The sequence below is a fragment of the Juglans microcarpa x Juglans regia genome, chromosome 7D, assembly GCF_004785595.1.
Source record: "Juglans microcarpa x Juglans regia isolate MS1-56 chromosome 7D, Jm3101_v1.0, whole genome shotgun sequence".
Classification (NCBI taxonomy): Eukaryota; Viridiplantae; Streptophyta; class Magnoliopsida; order Fagales; family Juglandaceae; genus Juglans; species Juglans microcarpa x Juglans regia.
In genome coordinates this window covers 22,656,689-22,677,250 of record NC_054606.1, presented here as the reverse complement: position 1 = coordinate 22,677,250, position 20,562 = coordinate 22,656,689, and the positions used below count along the sequence as shown (strand labels likewise).

The following is a 20,562-nucleotide window of genomic DNA, read 5'->3' as shown; positions in this document are numbered from 1 at the left end:
TTTTTTAGTTTCTCTTTTATGGGATTGGATATGCTCCAAAATGGAATCATCTACATTGGGATGCTACAATTGGAAAGACTAAAGAAAAATTCTGCTTACGTTATAGAAAGCTGGGAATGGATTATCTTGTGAGTTAATTTATTGTTATTAGGAGTAGAAGAACTGAGACATTTTGCATGATAGTAGCTTCATCAGTTCTTTTCATAATTGGTTCCTTGTCATTGTATGATCCTGATGTGAGTGTTTTCCATATTTATGTCATATTCTATCCATAAAAATGTCATATTCAGTTTTCTTTCGCCTAGGTTGTTTCTCTAGCAATAATAAGGAACGGACATGCTTCTTTTTATGAATATGCTTTTTCCTTTTGTTTGAATCTTCAAGTTATATTTCGGTTTCTTTATCCTAATGAGGTTTACATTCAGAATAACAATTTCATTTGTGTTAGGTAGCTCATTTATCCTTTCTTTTTCTGGTTCTGTATATACCTGTTAGATTGAGGTAAATGACGTGAGCAAGGAAATGGACTTAGATCTCATCAAGCAGAACAGTCAGGTTTCTTTTCCTGATTTGGATCTTTTTTCTTCCTTCCTTTCATTGCTCTGGTAAATATTTATTTTTTTCAATTTGAGGGATTTGTAATTGGTTTGGCTTATGCATTTTCAGGTGGAGAGAATATTTGCTGACCGAATCAATAAAGATAGTTCTGGCAATGTGATACCAGAGTATTTAGTCAAGTGGCAGGGACTATCTTATGCTGAAGCAACATGGTAATCTAGACTAGAAATCTGTGTAGTGAGTGTCTTCCTGGTGCTATGTTTACTGCTTTTCCTTGCTTATCATGGCCTCTATTTACTCATTTTAAATATGATGGAGGGTGTATCAACAGCATTTATATTGGTGTCTAGTCTGCTACGTTGGCCAATAAGCTGTAGCTCAAGTGGTCTCCTCCCCCCTTATGAATGGGGCAGAGGGTGTAATTCTGCGTTTTAGGTCTATTGGGTGTGTGTAGAGCTTACCTATTAAACAAAAAATGTATTGAATGAGATTGGGTTGTTCGTTTTTATTGAGATTATTAAAACTGGAGATGCTTATACTTCAAATTTATATTTTGTTTTAGGGAGAAGGATGTAGATATTGCATTTGCTCAAGACGCTATTGATGAGTACAAGGTATCATGTGTTCTAATCCTCTTTCTAGATTTAATTTGTGATGACTGCAAAAGGTTATATCTTCAACATATCCATTAGCTTATTTTCTTTGTGTAGCCTTCTAATTGTAGAGGGAACAAGCAGTGCCCATGCCTTGATCGCAATATATTATTCCCAAGTTGAATTGAAATTAGCTTTTGGTATATTTTATTGATCATAAGAATAGGAAAGAGCGCAAGTATATGGGACATATGCAAGAGCATCACTTATGCATGCTAGTTTAGTAATACAAGAAATTCATGAAAACTTGTGCCATTAAAATCAATTACAGTTGACCAATAGAGTCAAGTATTGAAAAAGAAATTTCTAAGCTTATTCCCTGATCGCTCTTGATTTTCGAAACTTTTTTTGTTCATCTCTCAAAATAGATCACCATAGACATATTGAGACCATCTTTCATATTGTTGCAATCTAAAAGTTGCCCTGAAGGCCTCTTTCTTCAAGAAGCTCGGAGATCAATTACTGTTCTTGGCATCACCCAAGCCGATCCCACCCGAGCAAAGAATTCATTCTACAAGGTCATGGCAATCTCACAATGAAGTAGTAGATGATCAATGGACTCTCCATGCATTTTTGCGCACACACCAATCCATGAAAATGATTCGATGCTTCCACCAGTTGTCTGGTGTGAGGATTTTCCCTAAGGACGCCATCCATACAAAGAAGATTGCCTGTAGGGGTGCCTTTGTCTTTCAAATACTCTGGTGGTCAACTATATAACGAAAAATTAATTATCTGGTCATCAGATTCGTGGTTTTTGGTCCATCCATAACTGAAGTTACGGTTTTGAAACATTTTAACTTGATCTTTTCTTTGTTTTCGTAAGGTAATAGATTTCATTTAAAAAGTTCGATAAAAGGCACAACCCTAATAAAGTGGATGTGTGCAAGTAAAAAAAACTAGAGTCTACAACCATGTTTGATTAACTGGCTTTTCAGAAAAATTTCAACTTCTGTCCAAAATTAAATTAAAAAATAAATGATCCGTTTCAACTTTTTATCTGATTATTTATCTAGAGTTCAGTAAAATGTAAAAAACCTAACCAAAACTTTTACAAAAACCAAAACAAAAACAACTTTAAAAAGATATATTCTACTTCCTTGTTTCATCTTTTTCTTTCTCTCTTTTGATAAGTTCCTTATTACATCTTTATCTTCTCCCACTACTAGAAATCTTGGCTTCCAATGTTATTTTCAAGTAGACAAGTTCATATGTTGTCACTGTTGCATCTTTATCTTATGTAATCTGAAAGAAGTTTAGAAAATACTTTCGTTTGGAAGAGTATCACCATACAAAATAGGGTGAAACAAGCAAATTCCGGTGCCTTCCCCTAGCTTGAACCTATCAAACTTGGAAATATTTCCCCAGTCTCAAATTTTCTTCAATAAACTAAATAGGCTGCTCTAAGAACAGTAACCTCTTTGGAGACCCCATATTTCTTATCAACCACCCTCCCCAAAGATTAACCCTGTTCTTCTCTTGATGGCATCACCACCTGCCTAGTAAAGTCTCATTAAAACCTGAAAATTTCTAACTTGTTGCCCATTATGTTGAAGACAAACTATATGCAAATGGTTGAATAGAATAAAAGTTTTACTTTAAAAACAAAACGAATGAATAGAATATGAGTTGGATGGATTGCATTTTGAATCTCTAGGTGCAAAGGAAGCGAATTGGTTGGAAAGACCTTTTGAGGATGAGGTGCATGAAGTAGTAAAGACTTTGAATGGAGACAAGACCCTTGGTCTGAATGGTTATACAACGCTATTTTTTCCAAGCATATTTTGATGCAATAAAAGGTGACTTGATGAGGTTTTACGACTTTCATGCTTAGGGCAAATTAATAAAGAGCACTTGGTCAAAGTTTTTTTTTTTTTTATTTGATAAGTAAAAGGTAAATTTCATTGATACGAATGAAATAGGCATAGCCTGTGTACACAGGAAGTATACAAAAGAACACCTAAATACATTCTAGGAACGATAGATTGAGGACAAAAAATCATGAACATTGTTCCCATTAAGTACAATAGCAGAAAACCAAAGCAACAATATGTACAATTCTGAAACAATGTGCAGTTCCCAATCATGAATATCCCTATTAAATAGGATATTCTACTGGTGAGAACCATGAGAAAATTCCCTCAGATCCGCCACGGAGGCATCCCTGTTGGCTGCAATATGAAAGAGATCTGGAAACGCCCTATCAAGAGCGCAATCTCCACACCAAACATCATGCTAAAACCTGATTCTGGTGCCCTCTCCAGCCATAAAACGGATATGGTTTTCGAAACTTTGCTATCCCCTGCTAATAAATTTCCATAAGCCCATGCCATACTCCCCTTCACTTCATTGGAGCACAAGCCCCCCCAAGTACGTCCGTGTCTAGAGTCTATAATTTCTTTCCACAGTGAATCCCCTCCAAGCGGTACCTCCATATCCATTTCCCTAATAAAGCTTTATTGAAAATCCTCAAGTTGCACACTCCCAAGCCACCATTCAAAATTGGAGAACAAACTTTCTTCCACTTAACAAGATGGATTTTCGGTTCCTCCCCTATTCCCCCCCACAAAAATGCCCGAAATAATTTCTCAATCTTAGGCGCCACCTCTGTAGGTAGAGGAAACATAGAGAAGAAATAGGTGGGGAGGTTAGATAACGTGCTCTTAATTAAGGTGAGATGACCCCCTTTTGATAAATATAACCGTTTCCAACTAGCCAACCTTTTCTCTACTTTCTCGACAACCCCATCTCAAATCGCTCTAGCCTTAAAAGTCGCTCCCAACGGAAGGCCCAAATATTTTATAGGCAAGGATGACACTTTACAATCCAACAGACTCACCAAGCTATTGAGACTAGACACCACACCCACTACAACCATCTCGGACTTACCAAGGTTCACTTTAGCCCCGAAACGGCTTCAAAGCATAACGAAAGTGCTCGTAAATTTTGAATCTGGCCATGATTCACTTCACAAAAAAGGAGAGTATCATCTACAAATAAGAGATGTGAGATTAAGATAGAGCCATTAGTACCTTTACCCACCGAAAATCCAGATAACAAACCACCACCCACAGCAGTCTTCACCATTCGACCAAATGCCTCCATAACGATAACAAAAAGTAGAGGAGAAAATGGGTCCCCTTGCCTCAATTCACGAGAACTATTAAAAAATCCTGCAGGGGAGCCATTAACTAATACCGAGAAGCGAACGGTAGAGACACAATGTCGAATCCATGAAATCCACCTATCACCAAAGCCACACCTCCCGAGCAAGTATAAAAGAAATTTCCAATTCACATGATCATAAGCCTTTCCATTTCAAGCTTGCATAGAATATCAGGAACTCCCTCCTGCAGCTTATGATCCAAGTACTCATTGGCAATAAGGACCGAATTAAGGATTTGTCTTCTCTGAACAAATGCATTTTGAGGCTTAGAAATAATTTGTTCCAATGCCGAGCTTAGCCGATTTGCAAGAACCTTCGAAATGATCTTGTACACTCCACTCACAAGGCTTATGGGGCGGAAATCCTCAACTGTCGTAGCCCCCTGTTTCTTTGGTATGAGGGCAATGAACGTCACGTTGGGGCATTTCTCAAATTTCTTGAAAGAGTGAAATTCAAAGAAAACCTGCATAACATCACATTTCACAATATCCCAACAAGCTTGAAAGAATCCCATCGAAAAACCATCCTGACCCGGTGCTTTATCCTTCGCCATGCTGCAAATGACCTTGTGGATCTCATCTTCATCAAAAGATCTTTCCAATCAACTCGCACTCTGCTGGTCAATAGACTCAAACAACAAAACATCAAGCTTCGGCCTCCAGCAAGCGGATTTCTTGAGGAGGTTCTCATAATAATGTACAACATGGTTTTCTAATTCATAGGGGGAAGAGAGCACTTGAGTACTTGAGTGAAGTGGCTCTATAGCATTGTTACGACTATGTGAATTAGCCACTTTATGGAAGAATGTTGTACATTTATCACCTTCCTTTAACCAAAGTACCCTGGATTTTTGGCGCCACGAGGTCTCCTCCATCAACAACACCCTCTCCAGTTCGGTCACAATTGGACTCTTCCTCATCAATGTTGCCAAAGACTTCCAAGTCCCACTTCTTTAGATCTTGCTTCAAAGCCTTAAGTTTACCTGTAAGAATGAAACTGAGAGTACCTGTGAACTGCTAAGAAGACCACCAAGAACGGACCTTCTCTGTAAAACCCTCAGCTGTTAGCAACATATTTTCAAACTTGAAATACTGGTGTCCCCCATGAACAACTCCACAGTCTAACAAGATAGAAAAATGGTCTGAGTAGACTCGGGGCAATCTTTTTTGACACAACTCCGGAAAGTGAGCCTCCCATGATGGAGAGACGAGGAACTTGTCTAGTCTGGACCAACCCCGACTATTTGACCATGTGAACTCGCCCCCGACAAGGGGAAGGTTCATGAGGTCCAAATCAAATATGAACTCAGAGAACTCCCATGGCCAAGGAGTTTTGATAGACCCGCCAACTCCTCCTAAAGTCTTCTCCTATCTCCATCCATATTTGGTCCATAAGTGCCTACAAAAGCCCACTCCCACCCATCTTCAACATTTTTAAATAAGCTAGCGACCGAGAAATTCCCAATACACTTATCAACCGCCTCCACCACTCTCTTATCCCACATTAAAAGACCTCCGCTTGAAGCTCCCCTAGAAGCCAAATAAGTCCAAAGTTGGTCAAAGTTACACACGTTTGCCCTTGTTTCCCCATCTAGCCAACATAGCTAACGTTGTTGAAAGATTACAAAAGGATTTTTTATCTGGCGTGGAGAACGAGAATTTCCCCATCTGAGTCAAGCCAAGATTTGATGCCCAAACCTCTATCCCCAATACTAGATAGAGGTTTGGGATGTAGAAAATGAATCCTTTGGAAGTTCTTTGTTTGGATGTCGTTATGGGGCTATGGGAATGGAGAGTTTGTGGAGGAAAGTGGTAGGAATGAAATATGGTAGTTAATTGGGGGATTGGTACTCTAATGAGATTAATGCGACATTTGGGGTTGGATTCTGGAAGAATATTCGAAGGGGTTGGGGAGATAGTTCTCGATATTCACTAGATATAAGGTGGGAAATGGCTTGAAGTCCCTAGGGGTTGGTTCAAGTGGTAAGGGCCTTGGTCTTGGTGGTATGTGCCCTCTAGGTCTAAGGTTTGAACCCTTGGGTGCAAACAATTTCTAGGGGCCTCGTCCTATCAGTATAAAGCTGATATGATTTACTTGATCTGTGTGATAGGGATGCATTGCACGATTGGAGTTTATTCAGTTTAAAGACATGTTGCGTTTGCATGGTTTCCAAGATTCCACGTCATAAAAAAAAGAAATGCCTTTAAGATAAAGTTTCGAATGATTTGTGGTGTGGCAATCAACCCCTTAAGTAGGCTTTACCGGTTGTTTTCACTATTGCCCGGGCTAAGGATGCTTCGGTGGCAGACACTTTACTGATTTTGGACGGCTCCAATCAATGAGAAGTGAAATTATTAGAGCAGAACATGATTGGAGATGGATCTCTTTGTTTCATTCTAACTATGTGTATATATTGTATGCATCCTGTATTTAGAAAACACCTTTTTGCTCATTTATAAAACCATTTTATTTATTAAAAAAAAGTCGCGCTATAGTTTTTCCAATTTATTTGCATACCTGCAGGCATGGTAAAAATAAGTTCAGGGACTAGTTACCATTCTTTTGACCTATGTGAGTGTTCGTCCTTTTTCATATCGAGGTCTTCCAAGTCACCAACCTTTTTCTATCCCCATTGCAAACTGCCCTTGATTAAAACGGAGAACCTAAAGGTATACCCAAATATTTCAAGGGAAGATAAGAAATTGGCAGTAAAGAATATCCCCCAACTCTTTTCCCAATGCCTGACCCACATGCCAATTGATATTTTTTGTGTATTCTTCCCACTTTTCTCTTCCCTTCTAAGGCCTCGTTTGTTTTCGTAGATGAGATGAAATGAGATGAGTTAAGATTAAAGTTAAAAGTTGAATAAAATATTGTTAGAATATATTTTTTTAATATTATTTTTGTTTTGAGATTTGAAAAAGTTGAATTGTTTATTTTATTTTGTGTGGGAATTTGAGAAAGTTGTCATGATTAGATGAAATGAGTTGAGAGGAGTTGTGAAAACAAACGAGGCCTAAGTGTTACTCATTGCTCTCTTGTGAGTTTTAACCTTGAAGTTTAAGCTTTGTTTTTTTCTTCTTTTTGAGAGATGAAGTTTAAGCTTTGTTTTTACCACGTCAAATGTGTACAACTGCACGGGCACCCAAACACATAAATTATGCGTTTCACATCAAATAATGGTTCATAATTTTGCTTGTGTGAGCAGGCTCGTGAAGCTGCACTGGCTCTACAAGGAAAAATGGTCGATTTCCAGCGCAAGAAGAGCAAAGGTTAGTTTATTTTTTAGTATATTTTTGGGTCTTTGTATACATGTGTTAAACATAATCCATTAGATTAACATATTTGGTTACACTTATAGTATTTTGGAATACAGTTAGCTTTAAGTTACTCCTTTTGTGGTGTTATGTTAGAGTTGCACTATTTTGCTTCGCACTAGATCAATATTTTGACTTAGGCCTGAAAACCTACTTTATCGGTTCGGTTTTCTCATGAAACCTAAACCGACTGACTTGCATTCTTTGAGGATAAAAACCGATCGAAACCGACTGGTGTTAAGGGCTGAAACCGGCCTGTTTCCGGTCGGTTTGGGCTTTTTCTTGGGCCCTTTTTTGGGCCTTTGTTCTATCCCAATTGGGCCAATTCAACAAATATTTTGGGCTTTTTTTTTTCCTCATTTCATTATCCAAGTTCTTTTTGAGCTTTTTTTGAGTTGATTTCATTTTAAATTTTAATAGTAATGTCATTTATAACTTTCTACAATTACTAACTAACTATATTAATTATTACTTACTACTTATTACATAATTAAAAAAAATAAACATAACTTCACTAGATGTTTAGTATTACTTAATACATATTAAAAAAAACAAAAACAAAAACAAATTGTCTTAAGCATAGCAAAATGCAACTAAAAAATATAACATAATTAAATGACAACAAATTGGATAGTTGCTACTTGCTACTTCAACTTCAAGCCGTCAACCTTCAATCTTCAATACTTGTCACGTTTGATTGTGTGCTCAACTCTATATACAAACATTAATAAATATTAATAACAAGAATAAAATATCAAATGTTAGTGAATTTGTTTTATAAAAAATACTAAAATTAAATTACAATGAAAATAAAGAAAATATTACCTGATTCTACTATGAAGCTTTCCACATTATCCATAGCCTCCCGGATATCAATGGTTGTTGCCGGATGTCTTAACCAATTTTGAATACAAATCAATGCCTCAATGGTTCTCGGAGCGAATGAACTCCGAAAAGGGTCAAGCACACGACCTCCCGTACTAAATGCTGACTTGGACGCAACCGTGGAAACAGGCATGACCAATAAGTCTCGTGCAATCCTCGCGAGTATAGAATCGTTAGCCTCATTAATTTTCCACCAAGTCAACAAGTCAAACGATGTGGAGAGTGCCTCACAACCATCTGATAAATTTCTATCTGCTTCTGTTTTGGCAATATTAGATCCCATGGCGGAAGATGCTTTATACCACTTGTAGAACCATTTGGTCTCACGCTTGCCATCACCATCATTCATAGTTCTAGATGTCGGAGGGGGCACATGTTCTTGGGTACTCGTGATGGAGCCGAATTCCGCATTATATTATGCATACAAATCTTTCAATACCTGTTTTACACTCGATAACAACTCCTCAGCACGAAACTCATCATGAACTTTCCTCAAGTGGAAAGTAAGAAGTCCTAACTTGCTTCGTGGATTAAGCACAACTGCAATTAACATAAACAAGTTCAGCCTGTCTAATGACCCCTAATACTTATCATACTTTGTTCTCATATTTATGGCCATACTCCTCAAGCAACTATTAGGACTCTCGCTCAACTCCATCAACTCATTTTGGAGATCACAAATCTCCAGAAAATTGGTGTTGGCTGTCACATATAAAGACCCAAAAAATCTATTAGTGGCATCATAAAACATATTAAAAAATTTAACAAAAACCCTCACTGTCTCCCACTCCCTAGCTTTAGGAGGCCCCATGTGCCCAGACCCAAGGCCATCATCAAAGTAAGAGGTAATTATAATCCTCACTCTCCATCCGCCTGAAAGCCTTCTCAAACTTCTTAGCCGCCTCCAACATCATATAAGTTGAGTTCCATCGTGTCTGTATATCAAGACACAACATTTTCTTACAATCAATTTTTTCTTTTTCTGCACATCTCTTAAACTTGTCTAATCTTGCGGGAGATGAACGCACATATCTAACTGCATTTCTAACCATTGTGATGGCGTCATTGCACTCTTTCAAACCCCCATTCACAATAAGATTCAATATATGAGTACATCTCATGTGCATATACTTATCCCCCAACAAATTCTCACTCAAAAACTATTTCAAATATGAAATTGCAGTATCATTTGAACTTGTATTATCAATAGTCACAGTAAATATTCTATCAATGCTCTAATCATACAAGCATGACTCAACATATCTCTCAATAGTTTCTCCTCGATGATTAGGGATTAAACAAAAGTTAATGATTTTTTTTCTGCAATTTCCAATCTTTATCAATGAAGTGTGCAGTTTGACACATAATTCAAATTCTGTATTGATGTCCAAGTATCGGTCGTCAATGAAATCCTCATGCCACCATTTTTTAACACTTTTTTAAGTTTTCCCTTTTCACTTTCATATAATTTCATACAATATCTTGCCACTGTGACACGACATGGCACTTTAAACCGAGGTTCAAAAGACCAACACACTTTCTTAAATCCCTGTCTTTCAACAACTCTAAATGGTAACTCATCGACAATTACCATCTCTGCAATCGCCAACCTCACAACATCTTGACTATATTTGTGGGTTACAAGACTTCTTAACATACCATCACTCTCTCCAACCCTCTCCTCAGGTATTGCCTCACCTGTTAATATTTTTTGGTACCTATCCAAAGACCCACGTTTGTGAGGATTTTTAAGACATGAAGGCAAATGGTTTTGCATTGTTGAAGTCCGATTCCTCTTTGAGTGATAAGCATACATCTTGCCACAATAATTACATTTAGACTTTGGATCATCTATAGCATAACCCTCCACCTTCGTAAAATGGTCCCAAACAATAGATGGATCCTTCCCTTTTCGTTTCTTAGATAATGGACAAGTTGTACTAGTAGGGGCACTAGGGGGTTTTGATGACTGGGTCTCCCTCACATTATTTCCCAAGTTAATGGTTGGTGTTGATGCATCAACATCAATCGGAGACGACGAAGAATCCATCTAATTATAAAACAAAACATAAGTGTTACACGTTAATACGTTATCACGTACATTATAAAACAACACAATAATTAGTAATTTAGTATTACACAACAGCTAGTTTGCAACATAGCAAACATCGCAAGTCTAAGATACTAATCTAAGTTTAGTTCACTAATCACATTTCATGCTTTAAATTCATTGATTCAAAGACTGGTAAGAAAATAAAATTTCCAAACACAGCCCACAAGTCTATCACAGACACACACAATTATCACACACTGTCTGTCACAGCATTTCGTCATTTCAGCATAAACTAGTGAAACCACAATATTTTTACTGTAAGCTACTAAGCATTGCTCCATCACACACGACACAATGTCACAAACCACAATATTTTTACTAAGCAAGGCAAAAACAGAGACTAAAGATTCGGCATTTCATCTTCCTCCCAAAAAATTCCTCAGAGAAATTAACAATAACAACTAACATAAAAATGGAACCCAGAAAAGATGAATTACAAAGGAAAATATAAAACTTACAGTGGGATGTGGGCCGTGTGGTTCGTTGGCGACGAGAGAGGAGAGAGGGCTGTGGGTTGTTGGCTACAAGAAAGGAGAGAGGGATTGACGGGAAAGGAGAGTGTGATAGTGCAGATCACGGAGAGGGAGAGGGAGATTGCAGGTCACTGACTCACCGGGTCCGAGGAGAGGGAGAGGGAGAGGGAGTCTGGGAGTGGGACGGCTGCGAGCGAAGAGCGAAGAACGAAGAGGAAGAACGGAAGTTACGAAATGAGGAAGGAAGGAGAAAACCAGGGGGGGGGTTCTAACCCTACCTAAAAACGACGCCGTTTGGTTTTAGACCAAACGGCGTCATCTTGCCATTATTTTTTTTCATAGGTTTAAGAACAAAATGACGCCGTTTCGTGTGATTGAAGAGTTGTCCATCTCTTGTTCCTTTCACAATCAGTATTTTGGAAACATTTTTTTTCCCAATTGAATTATTATTTCGTCCTTTTATTATCCTTCTAACTTCTCTTTCTTGTTCTCTCTCCCCTGTTATATGTAGAATTGTTTTCTATCCCGCAGCTTGCGATTGGCATACAGAATATTCATTAATCTGAATTCTTTTAATGTTTAGCAAGCTTAAGGAAGCTCGATGAACAGCCTGAATGGTTGAAGGGAGGAAAGCTTCGTGATTATCAGCTTGAGGGCTTGAATTTTCTTGTTAACAGGTATATTTCCTCTGGTTATTATCATTTGTTTTTATCTATAATTTGAAACTTGTATCTTTTACCCAAAAATGGTTACCTTTTCTTGATAAGTAATTGATTGCCAATATGATACAACATTCCCAAAATCACAGGAAAAAAAAAGTAGAAGATTAAGCTAAATAACAAGACGTATCCAATCATGTGACCTTCTGAAATTAAATTGACAAAATCATATGCTCTACAACATAAAAAATGGTTGCATCTAAATATATTCCTTCTTATACATGTCCTAAATTGTGTCTCTTGCATATGACAGTTGGAGAAACGATACAAATGTCATTCTAGCTGATGAAATGGGTCTTGGGAAAACTGTTCAGTCGGTTTCCATGCTTGGTTTTTTACAGGTAAACTCTTATGCTTCCTTGTGCTGATGCATTATAAACCGTAGAATCTTTCTTTGTTTTAAACGCTAATAATTTTTTTTTATTCTTACAGAATGCTCAACAAATATATGGGCCTTTTCTTGTTGTTGTTCCGTTATCCACTTTGTCAAATTGGGCGAAAGAATTTAGGAAGTGGCTTCCTGATATAAATGTTATTGTATATGTTGGTACTCGTGCAAGCCGTGAGGTGAGTAATTTTTTGTTGATACTTTTGTCTTAGGTTCACACAAGGATAGGATCCAAATATTCACACATGATATGTCTTTGATTATTTAGTGCTGACATGTTTGGCGAAATAAAGTTCTTCTATCTGGAGATAATCGTAGTTCATATAAACAAGTACTTATAAAAGAAAAAAGTTCTCATATAAACAACTATGCTTATGTTATTTGTTTAGTTGGCATACCATTAGAGGTTGGTACTTATAAAAAAAAAAACCATTAGAGGTTGGTTATATATATATATATATATATATATATATATATATGAGTTATAATGTTAGCATAGTGATACTCAATTTTGCGTATGCCAAAGTATGATTTTTGACTGTAATGCGAAGTTGGGCCAAATGCCATCTTGCCTTGGGGAATTTGTGAATTTTATTCCTGTAACATGTTATAGTGAACTAAATGGCGGATCAGCCGGGAAAGTGGCTGATTATAATAACGAAGTGGATGCCATGCAATACATGATCTTTTGGTAATCTAATGCAAGAGAAAGTTGTGGTCCCCATAATCTGGCTTGATGGAGCACGTGAATGTCAAAGCTCCCAGGTAGTCATTAATATTGTAGTAAGTGGGGCTTTTGTACCATGATGGATGATAAAAACCGATTGTTCTCTTTACCTTTTAATGATTGAAAATCTTAGGCTGTTGTATTTTATGTGATCCATATATGCATTAAGAATTATAATTTTTTCTGCCACAATGCATGCTTATGATCAACTTCTCACCATAGTTTTATCTGCTATATGATTGCAGGTTTGTCAGCAATTTGAATTTTACAGTGAAAAAAAAGTTGGCAGGCCTACAAAATTCAACACACTATTGACTACATACGAAGTTGTTCTGAAGGATAAGGCCGTTCTCTCCAAGATCAAGTGGAATTATCTGATGGTTGATGAGGCTCATAGGTTAAAGAATAGTGAGGCACAGTTGTACACAACCCTTTCGGTATGCAAAGTTCTCCAATGAGTGAGACTTATTACTTTTTTATTTGCATTATTTCGTTTAATTTGGTTCATTTTGGATATTGCTTACCTGTTTCTTCAGGAGTTTAGCACCAAGAACAAGTTGCTTATTACTGGTACTCCTTTACAAAACAGTGTGGAAGAGCTCTGGTATTGACTTTTTCTCTTGATTTTATCAATATATGTTTTGCATATCAATATATATATATATTTATTTTTTGTTGCGAATGCACATATGCTGAAACTGCAAAGCTTTGAAATTACTTTTTAAATATAGCATGACGTATTGCGATGTTTCTCTGTATTTTTGGACCCTCCGCCTTCTCTTTCCACTTGTGGAGGTGCAGTTGCCTACGCCTGTCCTATTGACCGTTGGGAAAATGCCTAACTGTTTGCTTATCATGTTTTGTCCTTGCAACCTTGATCCAAAAATTTTCATGCATCTTTTTTCTGCCCCTTTAGCATGAAGCAGGGTGGTCTTCCTCCTACCAAAACTGTTCTTCATTATTCACAACTTAATTAATGAAAATAACTTATGCTTAATTTGTTTGCAGTTAAGTTTTTTGTTACCATATAGTTTTTTTTGTTTTTCTTCATAATTGCCTTGTGCTTCTGCTCATAAAATTTGGGCATTTTTTTAAAAATCTTCTGGACACAATATTTTCTTCCTAACCGAATGTTTGATCCTGGATAACAAACAGAAACTAGTCCTATTTGGGAATCTTGTACAGGTCCATGATTCTTAACAGTTTGCTCAGCTTTACTCCTAAAGCTACTTTTTGATCCAAACAGAATGTTCAGACCGTAAACCTGTGACTCGCTACCCTTGGCAGGTCTTCCTGGGCTTATGTAGGTTTTAAACCTTAGAAGATAAACTCTGTTGTTTAATGCTTAGTGATATTAAAATAGCCACTTGGTAGGTCAGTATTCTTTTATTCAATTTAAACTTTCAGTGGATTTTTCTTTTAAATATATGGATGGTAGGATTTAAATTAACTAACGTCAAGTAATCAGAAATAACTGCAAGACTAATATTTAGATTTATTCCATAAGAGAACATTTTACTTGCATCAAGGAATTTTTGAATTTTTTTTCTTCCGTACGCCTCCATACTTTTTTCCCCCAAAGTTCAATTAAAAATGGATTGTTGATCTGTTAACATGCTAGAAAGGGCGGTTTGATAATCGTCATACTGAGACTATGTGGAAAATGATTCTGATTTCTTTGATGTGGTGTGTATAGAGGAAAGGGAATTACCACAAATTTGAAGATAGTACAAGGATTGCGGAAGACCTCATGGCTTTCTTTTTCAGATCTTTTTACCATTGGACAGTCACGGTGGCTGAACTATGGCTCTCTAGTTTTAGGTTCCAGAGTTTTGTGGTCTCTTTTATTTCTCTGATTAGGTTTACCGAATTATACTGTGTGTACTTCCAATATTTTCTCTTCGTTGATTATTAATGAAACTTTTATTACTTATCTTAAAAGGGTGTTACACAAGTAACAGGAGCTTAAAAGGAAAAAATAAGAGGAAAATATTGAAAACTGGGTTCTGAGAAACAATTAGGAGCCTCTGCCTAGTAAAGGGTTTTGAAGAAAGAGGCCTTAACGTACATGTATGATTTTTCTCTCCATGGTACATATATGATTTTTTCTGTATACGATGTCCTCTCCGATGATGGTTTGGGTCAATTAATGGTGAACTTCGCTTGTATTGAGAGATTATAGTGTGGAAAATGAGAAGCATGGGTACATTGAACCAGGTTTGGTTAGAATCTAAATTTTTTACGGTCACGGTGGAAGGGAAATCTATACATATCATTGAGGAGAGCTGGAAAGTTACGAAGGAGATGTTTTTGGGGCTATACATGTGAATGGGTTATCAAAGTGTTGGAGGAATGTGCCTTAGGCGATAAAAAGGAATTTTATGCATCTATAAGGGCCGAGAATAGAAGCTATATTGCTCAGAGATGTTCAAATGTATACGGGCATTTCATGGCACTAGTGGAATATGAAAGTGGTGGTAGAAGAAGTTTCGTCATGTTCATAACGGAAGAAATGGAAGGTAGGGGGTGGAAGAAATTGGCGGGTATTTTGCAAGAAGTTAGAGACAACGTGGGGAGGAATAGAGGGAGATTGGGCTATGATTAAATGGAGGAAAGCTATGGAGGTAGGAACTTGACTCTGGCACCGATGGTGGAGGCTCATCATGGTAATAATCGTTCCTACAAAAAGGTGCTAAAGCAGCTGACGGTTTTGGCCCCAACTCAGAATAGGGGAGGAGGAGGTTTTACGGAGTTGTCGACCAAAGAAGTGTCAAGCATGATGATGGCACAACGTACTTCAGGCCCATCCGCTGCTCAATTGAATGGCGGTGGTGGTGTCAAGTATGATGGAAAGTTGGCAAAGGGGGATGTCTGTCATACGTTGTGAGAGATGAAAATGCAGTTGGATGATTTGCAGGTGAAAATGAACAGTATAATTCAAAGTGTAGAAAAGGGAAAGGGAATGAGCTCAAGGCTGAGCTTGGGCTTGGGCTTGGGCATGGAATTCTCGAACAGTGGCCTAGAGGAAATGGGCAAAATGTTACTAAGGGCCCAAAGTCACAAAGAGCTACAACACTTGGGATTTGATAGGGCAAAGAACACCGTGGGCCGAGTTAATGGGCCTCAACCAAAGGGTCGAGACATAGGAAAAAATAAGATGATAATGGGCATCCACCCACGCAAATGTGGAAGTGCAGGGCTTGTCCTGATCTATGTGGTGGGCTACAGGAACTGCAAAGGCCGTCGGCCATCTGGAACTAGCAACCCAAGTCAGAAAAGGACTTGTGACAGTGGGAACCAACTACCCACGCCGGAAAAACCTCCATGTCGGTGATTCAAATGGAGAAAATTATAGAGGAGGAATTGTCGCCAGAGTTGCTAATAGCCACAGAATTGGCTAGCGGTGGTTCCTTGGCCCATAATGGATAGAAGGGGACGATGGAGTGCTGGAAAGGCTTAGCGATGGAATTTTAGGAGGGTGTTACCTCTGTGGAAGGAATTGCAGCATATCAGGAGTGATACGGTGGCAGTATTGATGTAACAATCGGTGTAGTGATAACGACACCTCTGGAGAAGGACCTGCAGAAGGTTGAGAACCGTTTAGAATGTAGGGATGAGGTTGAGGGTGAACTACAGATGATGATAGTTATGAATGAAGAGCAAGACTAGGAGGGCAGGTCTTTGTTTTCTGAAGGAGAGACGGGGGACTTGATGGAATTGTAGTGGGCACCAAAGTGAGGGTAACGAGACGGTAGATGAATCTGTTCCTATAAATTTTGTACTGCCACGTTAGCCCAAATCAGTTTCCTCGGACTCGGTGCTACACAAGGTGAAGGAAATTCAAAAATGTTTGGGGATTGAGTGTGAAGGCTTTGAGGAACAATTTATGGCATTGCTCAAAAGCATTGAAGGACATGCTTAGTCTAAGGAGTCGGGTTCCAAGAAAGAGATTGTGCTAAATAGGTTGACATGGTCTATTAATAATGAGGGCAGCTCAAGCAAAGGACAATCCAAAGGAAGGGGGCTGAAAATTTCTTTATGAAGCCGAAGATTGTATCTTGGAATGTCAGAGGGGTAATGAGGAAAATAAGCGATATCGGATAAAAAATATGTTTGGGAGTGGAGGGTGGATATCATTTGCTTTCAGAAAACTAAGATGGATTCTCTTTTGGCATGACATTTGGCGTGGGGAATCAGCTCTTAAATCAGATTTTCCATCTCTTGACAGGATTGCAAGTGATAAAAATGCTGTTGTGGCAGATTATCTTCAATGTACGGATAATAATATTCTATGGAATGTTGACTTTTTTAGAGATGCAAATGATTGGGAAGTGAATGTTGTTTCAGATTTTTTTGGAAGAATTTATAATGCAAAAGTGATATAGTGAAGAGAGGATAGGCTACTGTGGGACCAAGTTGGAAATTTCAGGTTTTCAGTCAGTTCTTTTTATAAGGTGCTTAATTGTCACTCTGGCTGTGTATTCCCCTGGAAAAGCATTTGGAGGGTGAAGGTACATACTAAGGTGGCGTTCTTTAGCTAGGTGGTTGCTCTAGGGAAAGTATTGACCACGGATAACCTTAGAAAACGTGGTTTGTGTATAGCTGATTGGTGTGTCATGTGCAAGAAAGATGGTGAATCTATAAATCATCTTTTTTTACATTGCGAGGTCACAAAGTCTTTGTGGAATGAAGTTATTGGTCGAACAGGTTTATATTGGGTGATGCCTAAGGAAGTTGTGGATATTCTTGCATGTTGGCATGGCTTTGAGGCAAGGAAATGTGTAGCTGCCAGATGGAAAATGATTCCTTTGTTTTAATGTTGTGTCTATGGCTGGAAAGGAATGGGAGATGTTTTGAAGACAGGGCATTCTTATGAAGAGCTTCATAATTTTTTTCTTTTCTACTTTGAGTTTGTGTGCTAAGATCTTTGTAAGGAATGATGATAATGTACTCAATCTGTTTCTGTTTTAGTTTTCATGCTTTCTAGAGTGTGGTAGGTTTTTCCTTTGTATACATCCTGTCTAATTGGGTTGTGCCTATTCTTGGTAATAAAACTTATTAATTTTCAAAAAAAAAAAAAAAAGGAAACTAAGATGGAAATTATTGCAAGAAGCATTGTTTGTAGCTTTTCGAACTGTTCTTATGTTGATTGTGTGTATCTCGCATCTCTTGGGCCTCAGGTGGAGTATTAGTTATGTGGGATCGAAGGGTAGTGAATAAAATTGAGGATTACATTGGGAAGTATACAGTGACATGTTTATTTAAAAATGTGGAAGATCATTTTACGTGGGCCTTTGTCGGAGTTTATGGGCCAAATCTAGACAGCTAAAGAAGACTTCTATCAGAGGAGATTGCTGGGTTACAGAGTTGGTGGGACATGCCGTGGTGCGTAGGGGGTGATTTCAATGTTATTAGGTTCCCAAGTGAGAGATCAGGGGAGAGTAGGCTTCGGTCTACAATGACGGAATTCACAGATTTTATATTTGAGCTGGGTTTGGTGGATATTCCTCTTATGGGTGGAACATACACGTGGTCAAATAATCAAACGTGGTCTAGATTGGATAGATTTTTAGTCTTCTCAGATTTGGAAAACCATTTCCCGGAGTTATGTCAGAAAAGACTAACTCGCCTCTGTTCAGATCATTTCCCTATCTTACTAGATTGTGGAGGTATTTGTGGATGGCATAGGTATTTTAAATTCAAGATTATGTGGTTGAAAACTAAGGGTTTTGTGGAAAGGATCAGGCCATGGTGGTCATCCTATCTAACACATGGCACTCCAAGTTTTGTTTTTGTAGGCAGGCTGAAAGCTTTAAAAAGAGATCTCAAGATATCGAATGCACAAGTTTTTGGAAATGTAGGCGATCAGAAGAAGTCTCTAATGGAGGAACTACAGGAGATAGAGAGGGCAAAGAATGTGAATTTTATAGGGTGACTCAATCCAATGGAATGTGAATTTTATGAGGGTGACTTATGTTTGGGAAGTTGACAGTTTTGCTGATTTTTTCAGAACCTTGTATGTAAGGGTGCAATTCGGTCGGTCCGGTCCGGTCCCATGATGGACCGAACACCCATAGGGTCCGGCATAATTACTTTTTTCTTTTCTTTTTTTAAATCAATTAATAAAAAAAATTTAATTAAAATACTAAATTAAACTAAGTGACTTATTAATGTGGATTATGTAACAAACTCAATAAAAAAAATATTTTATATGGTCAATGATAATAAATTAGATAAAAATTACATTATTAATTTATATAATTACTATATAATTAACTAATTGATATTATTTATTAGTTAATTGATAGAATATTAACAAGTGTTAATAACATATTTAAGATTTTATATTGTTAATAGTGATAGGTTAGATGAAGATATATATAAAATGTTGTTAATTTATAGAATATTAACAAGTATTAATAATATATTTAAAATTTTTAGAGTGTTGAAGTAACGAGCAAACATTGGAGGAGTTAAGAGTGTTCTTTGTTAAAACTTTGTTCCTTTGGGCGAGTGTTGTAAATTTTAATGCATTAAATTTTCATCTTTTCTTGTTTCTTTCTCTCTCTTAGCTAGGTGTAAACTCTTGTATATCCCTTGTGTACTTGGGCTATGCCTATTCATATTAATACACATATCTTTTACTTATAAAACAAGAAAGAGAAAGGGGCCTTAAACTCCACAGATATCTACGATCTTCAAACCTCCAATTGTTTCGTTCTCTCCAAATACGCCACATTAAGTTAGGTGGAATAAGTTTCACGAGCTCCCTATGGTGCTCCCCAAACTCCCATTTCCAACATGTTAGGGGATCCACTGCTGAAGCCGGAAATGGTCAACTGATTCCCCACTTATCCTACATTTACAGGACGAATAGACCTCTATAGGATGCCGTTTAATTAGATCTTCCCCATGAGTGTCTTTCCTAAAGTGGCCATCCCAACAAAAACAACCACTGTTGGGGGGCGCCTTAGTTTTCCAAATGCTCTTTCATGGGAAAGGAGTGCTAGCTAGCATGGGGATATATAGCATTGTTGTATGAACTGAATTCAAAGATCCACCCCTTCCTTATTACATCTTTATCCTGCCCCACTATTAGAAATCTTGTAGGGTCATCAATAAAATACATTGACTTTTTCATTCTTGTTCTTCCTTCTTGTCCTCTTTCATTTCCCTCTTCCTATTGTTTTGGAACTTGGGACTGAGCATAGGGAATTAGATATCATTAGTGTGATAATTTTTTTTCTTTATACCCATTCATAAGCCAGTATGATATTTGCTTTTGAAAGATCAGTATTTCTTATTCAAAGTAGAAATTTGTTGTCATTTTATCATATGTCATTCATGTTTTTGTATATTTTCCACCCTTTGTTGCCTCTAGGGCTCTGCTTCACTTCCTTGACCCTGAGAAATTCAAGAGTAAAGATGATTTTGTTCAGAATTACAAGAATCTGAGCTCGTTCAATGAGAATGAGGTGCAACTTACAATTTTAATTACTTATGCACTTACATATCCTACTTGTCTTTGTAAATATATAATTTATATGTACCCAAAATATTGTC

At 37.5% G+C, this 20,562-nt stretch overlaps 1 protein-coding gene across 2 annotated transcripts in view; it reads left to right on the top strand.

Moving 5' to 3' along the window:
- LOC121238850 (protein CHROMATIN REMODELING 5) overlaps nt 1–20,562 on the top strand; it is a 48,327-nt gene that overhangs the window by 13,806 nt on the left and 13,959 nt on the right. For both annotated transcript variants that reach the window (XM_041135911.1, XM_041135912.1), the window contains exons 7-16: nt 496–555; nt 667–770; nt 1,121–1,172; nt 7,586–7,649; nt 11,749–11,842; nt 12,138–12,225; nt 12,317–12,451; nt 13,245–13,436; nt 13,536–13,603; nt 20,381–20,474. In XM_041135911.1, the coding sequence (XP_040991845.1) occupies nt 496–555; nt 667–770; nt 1,121–1,172; nt 7,586–7,649; nt 11,749–11,842; nt 12,138–12,225; nt 12,317–12,451; nt 13,245–13,436; nt 13,536–13,603; nt 20,381–20,474 (951 nt within the window). The remainder of the gene's footprint in view (nt 1–495; nt 556–666; nt 771–1,120; nt 1,173–7,585; nt 7,650–11,748; nt 11,843–12,137; nt 12,226–12,316; nt 12,452–13,244; nt 13,437–13,535; nt 13,604–20,380; nt 20,475–20,562) is intronic.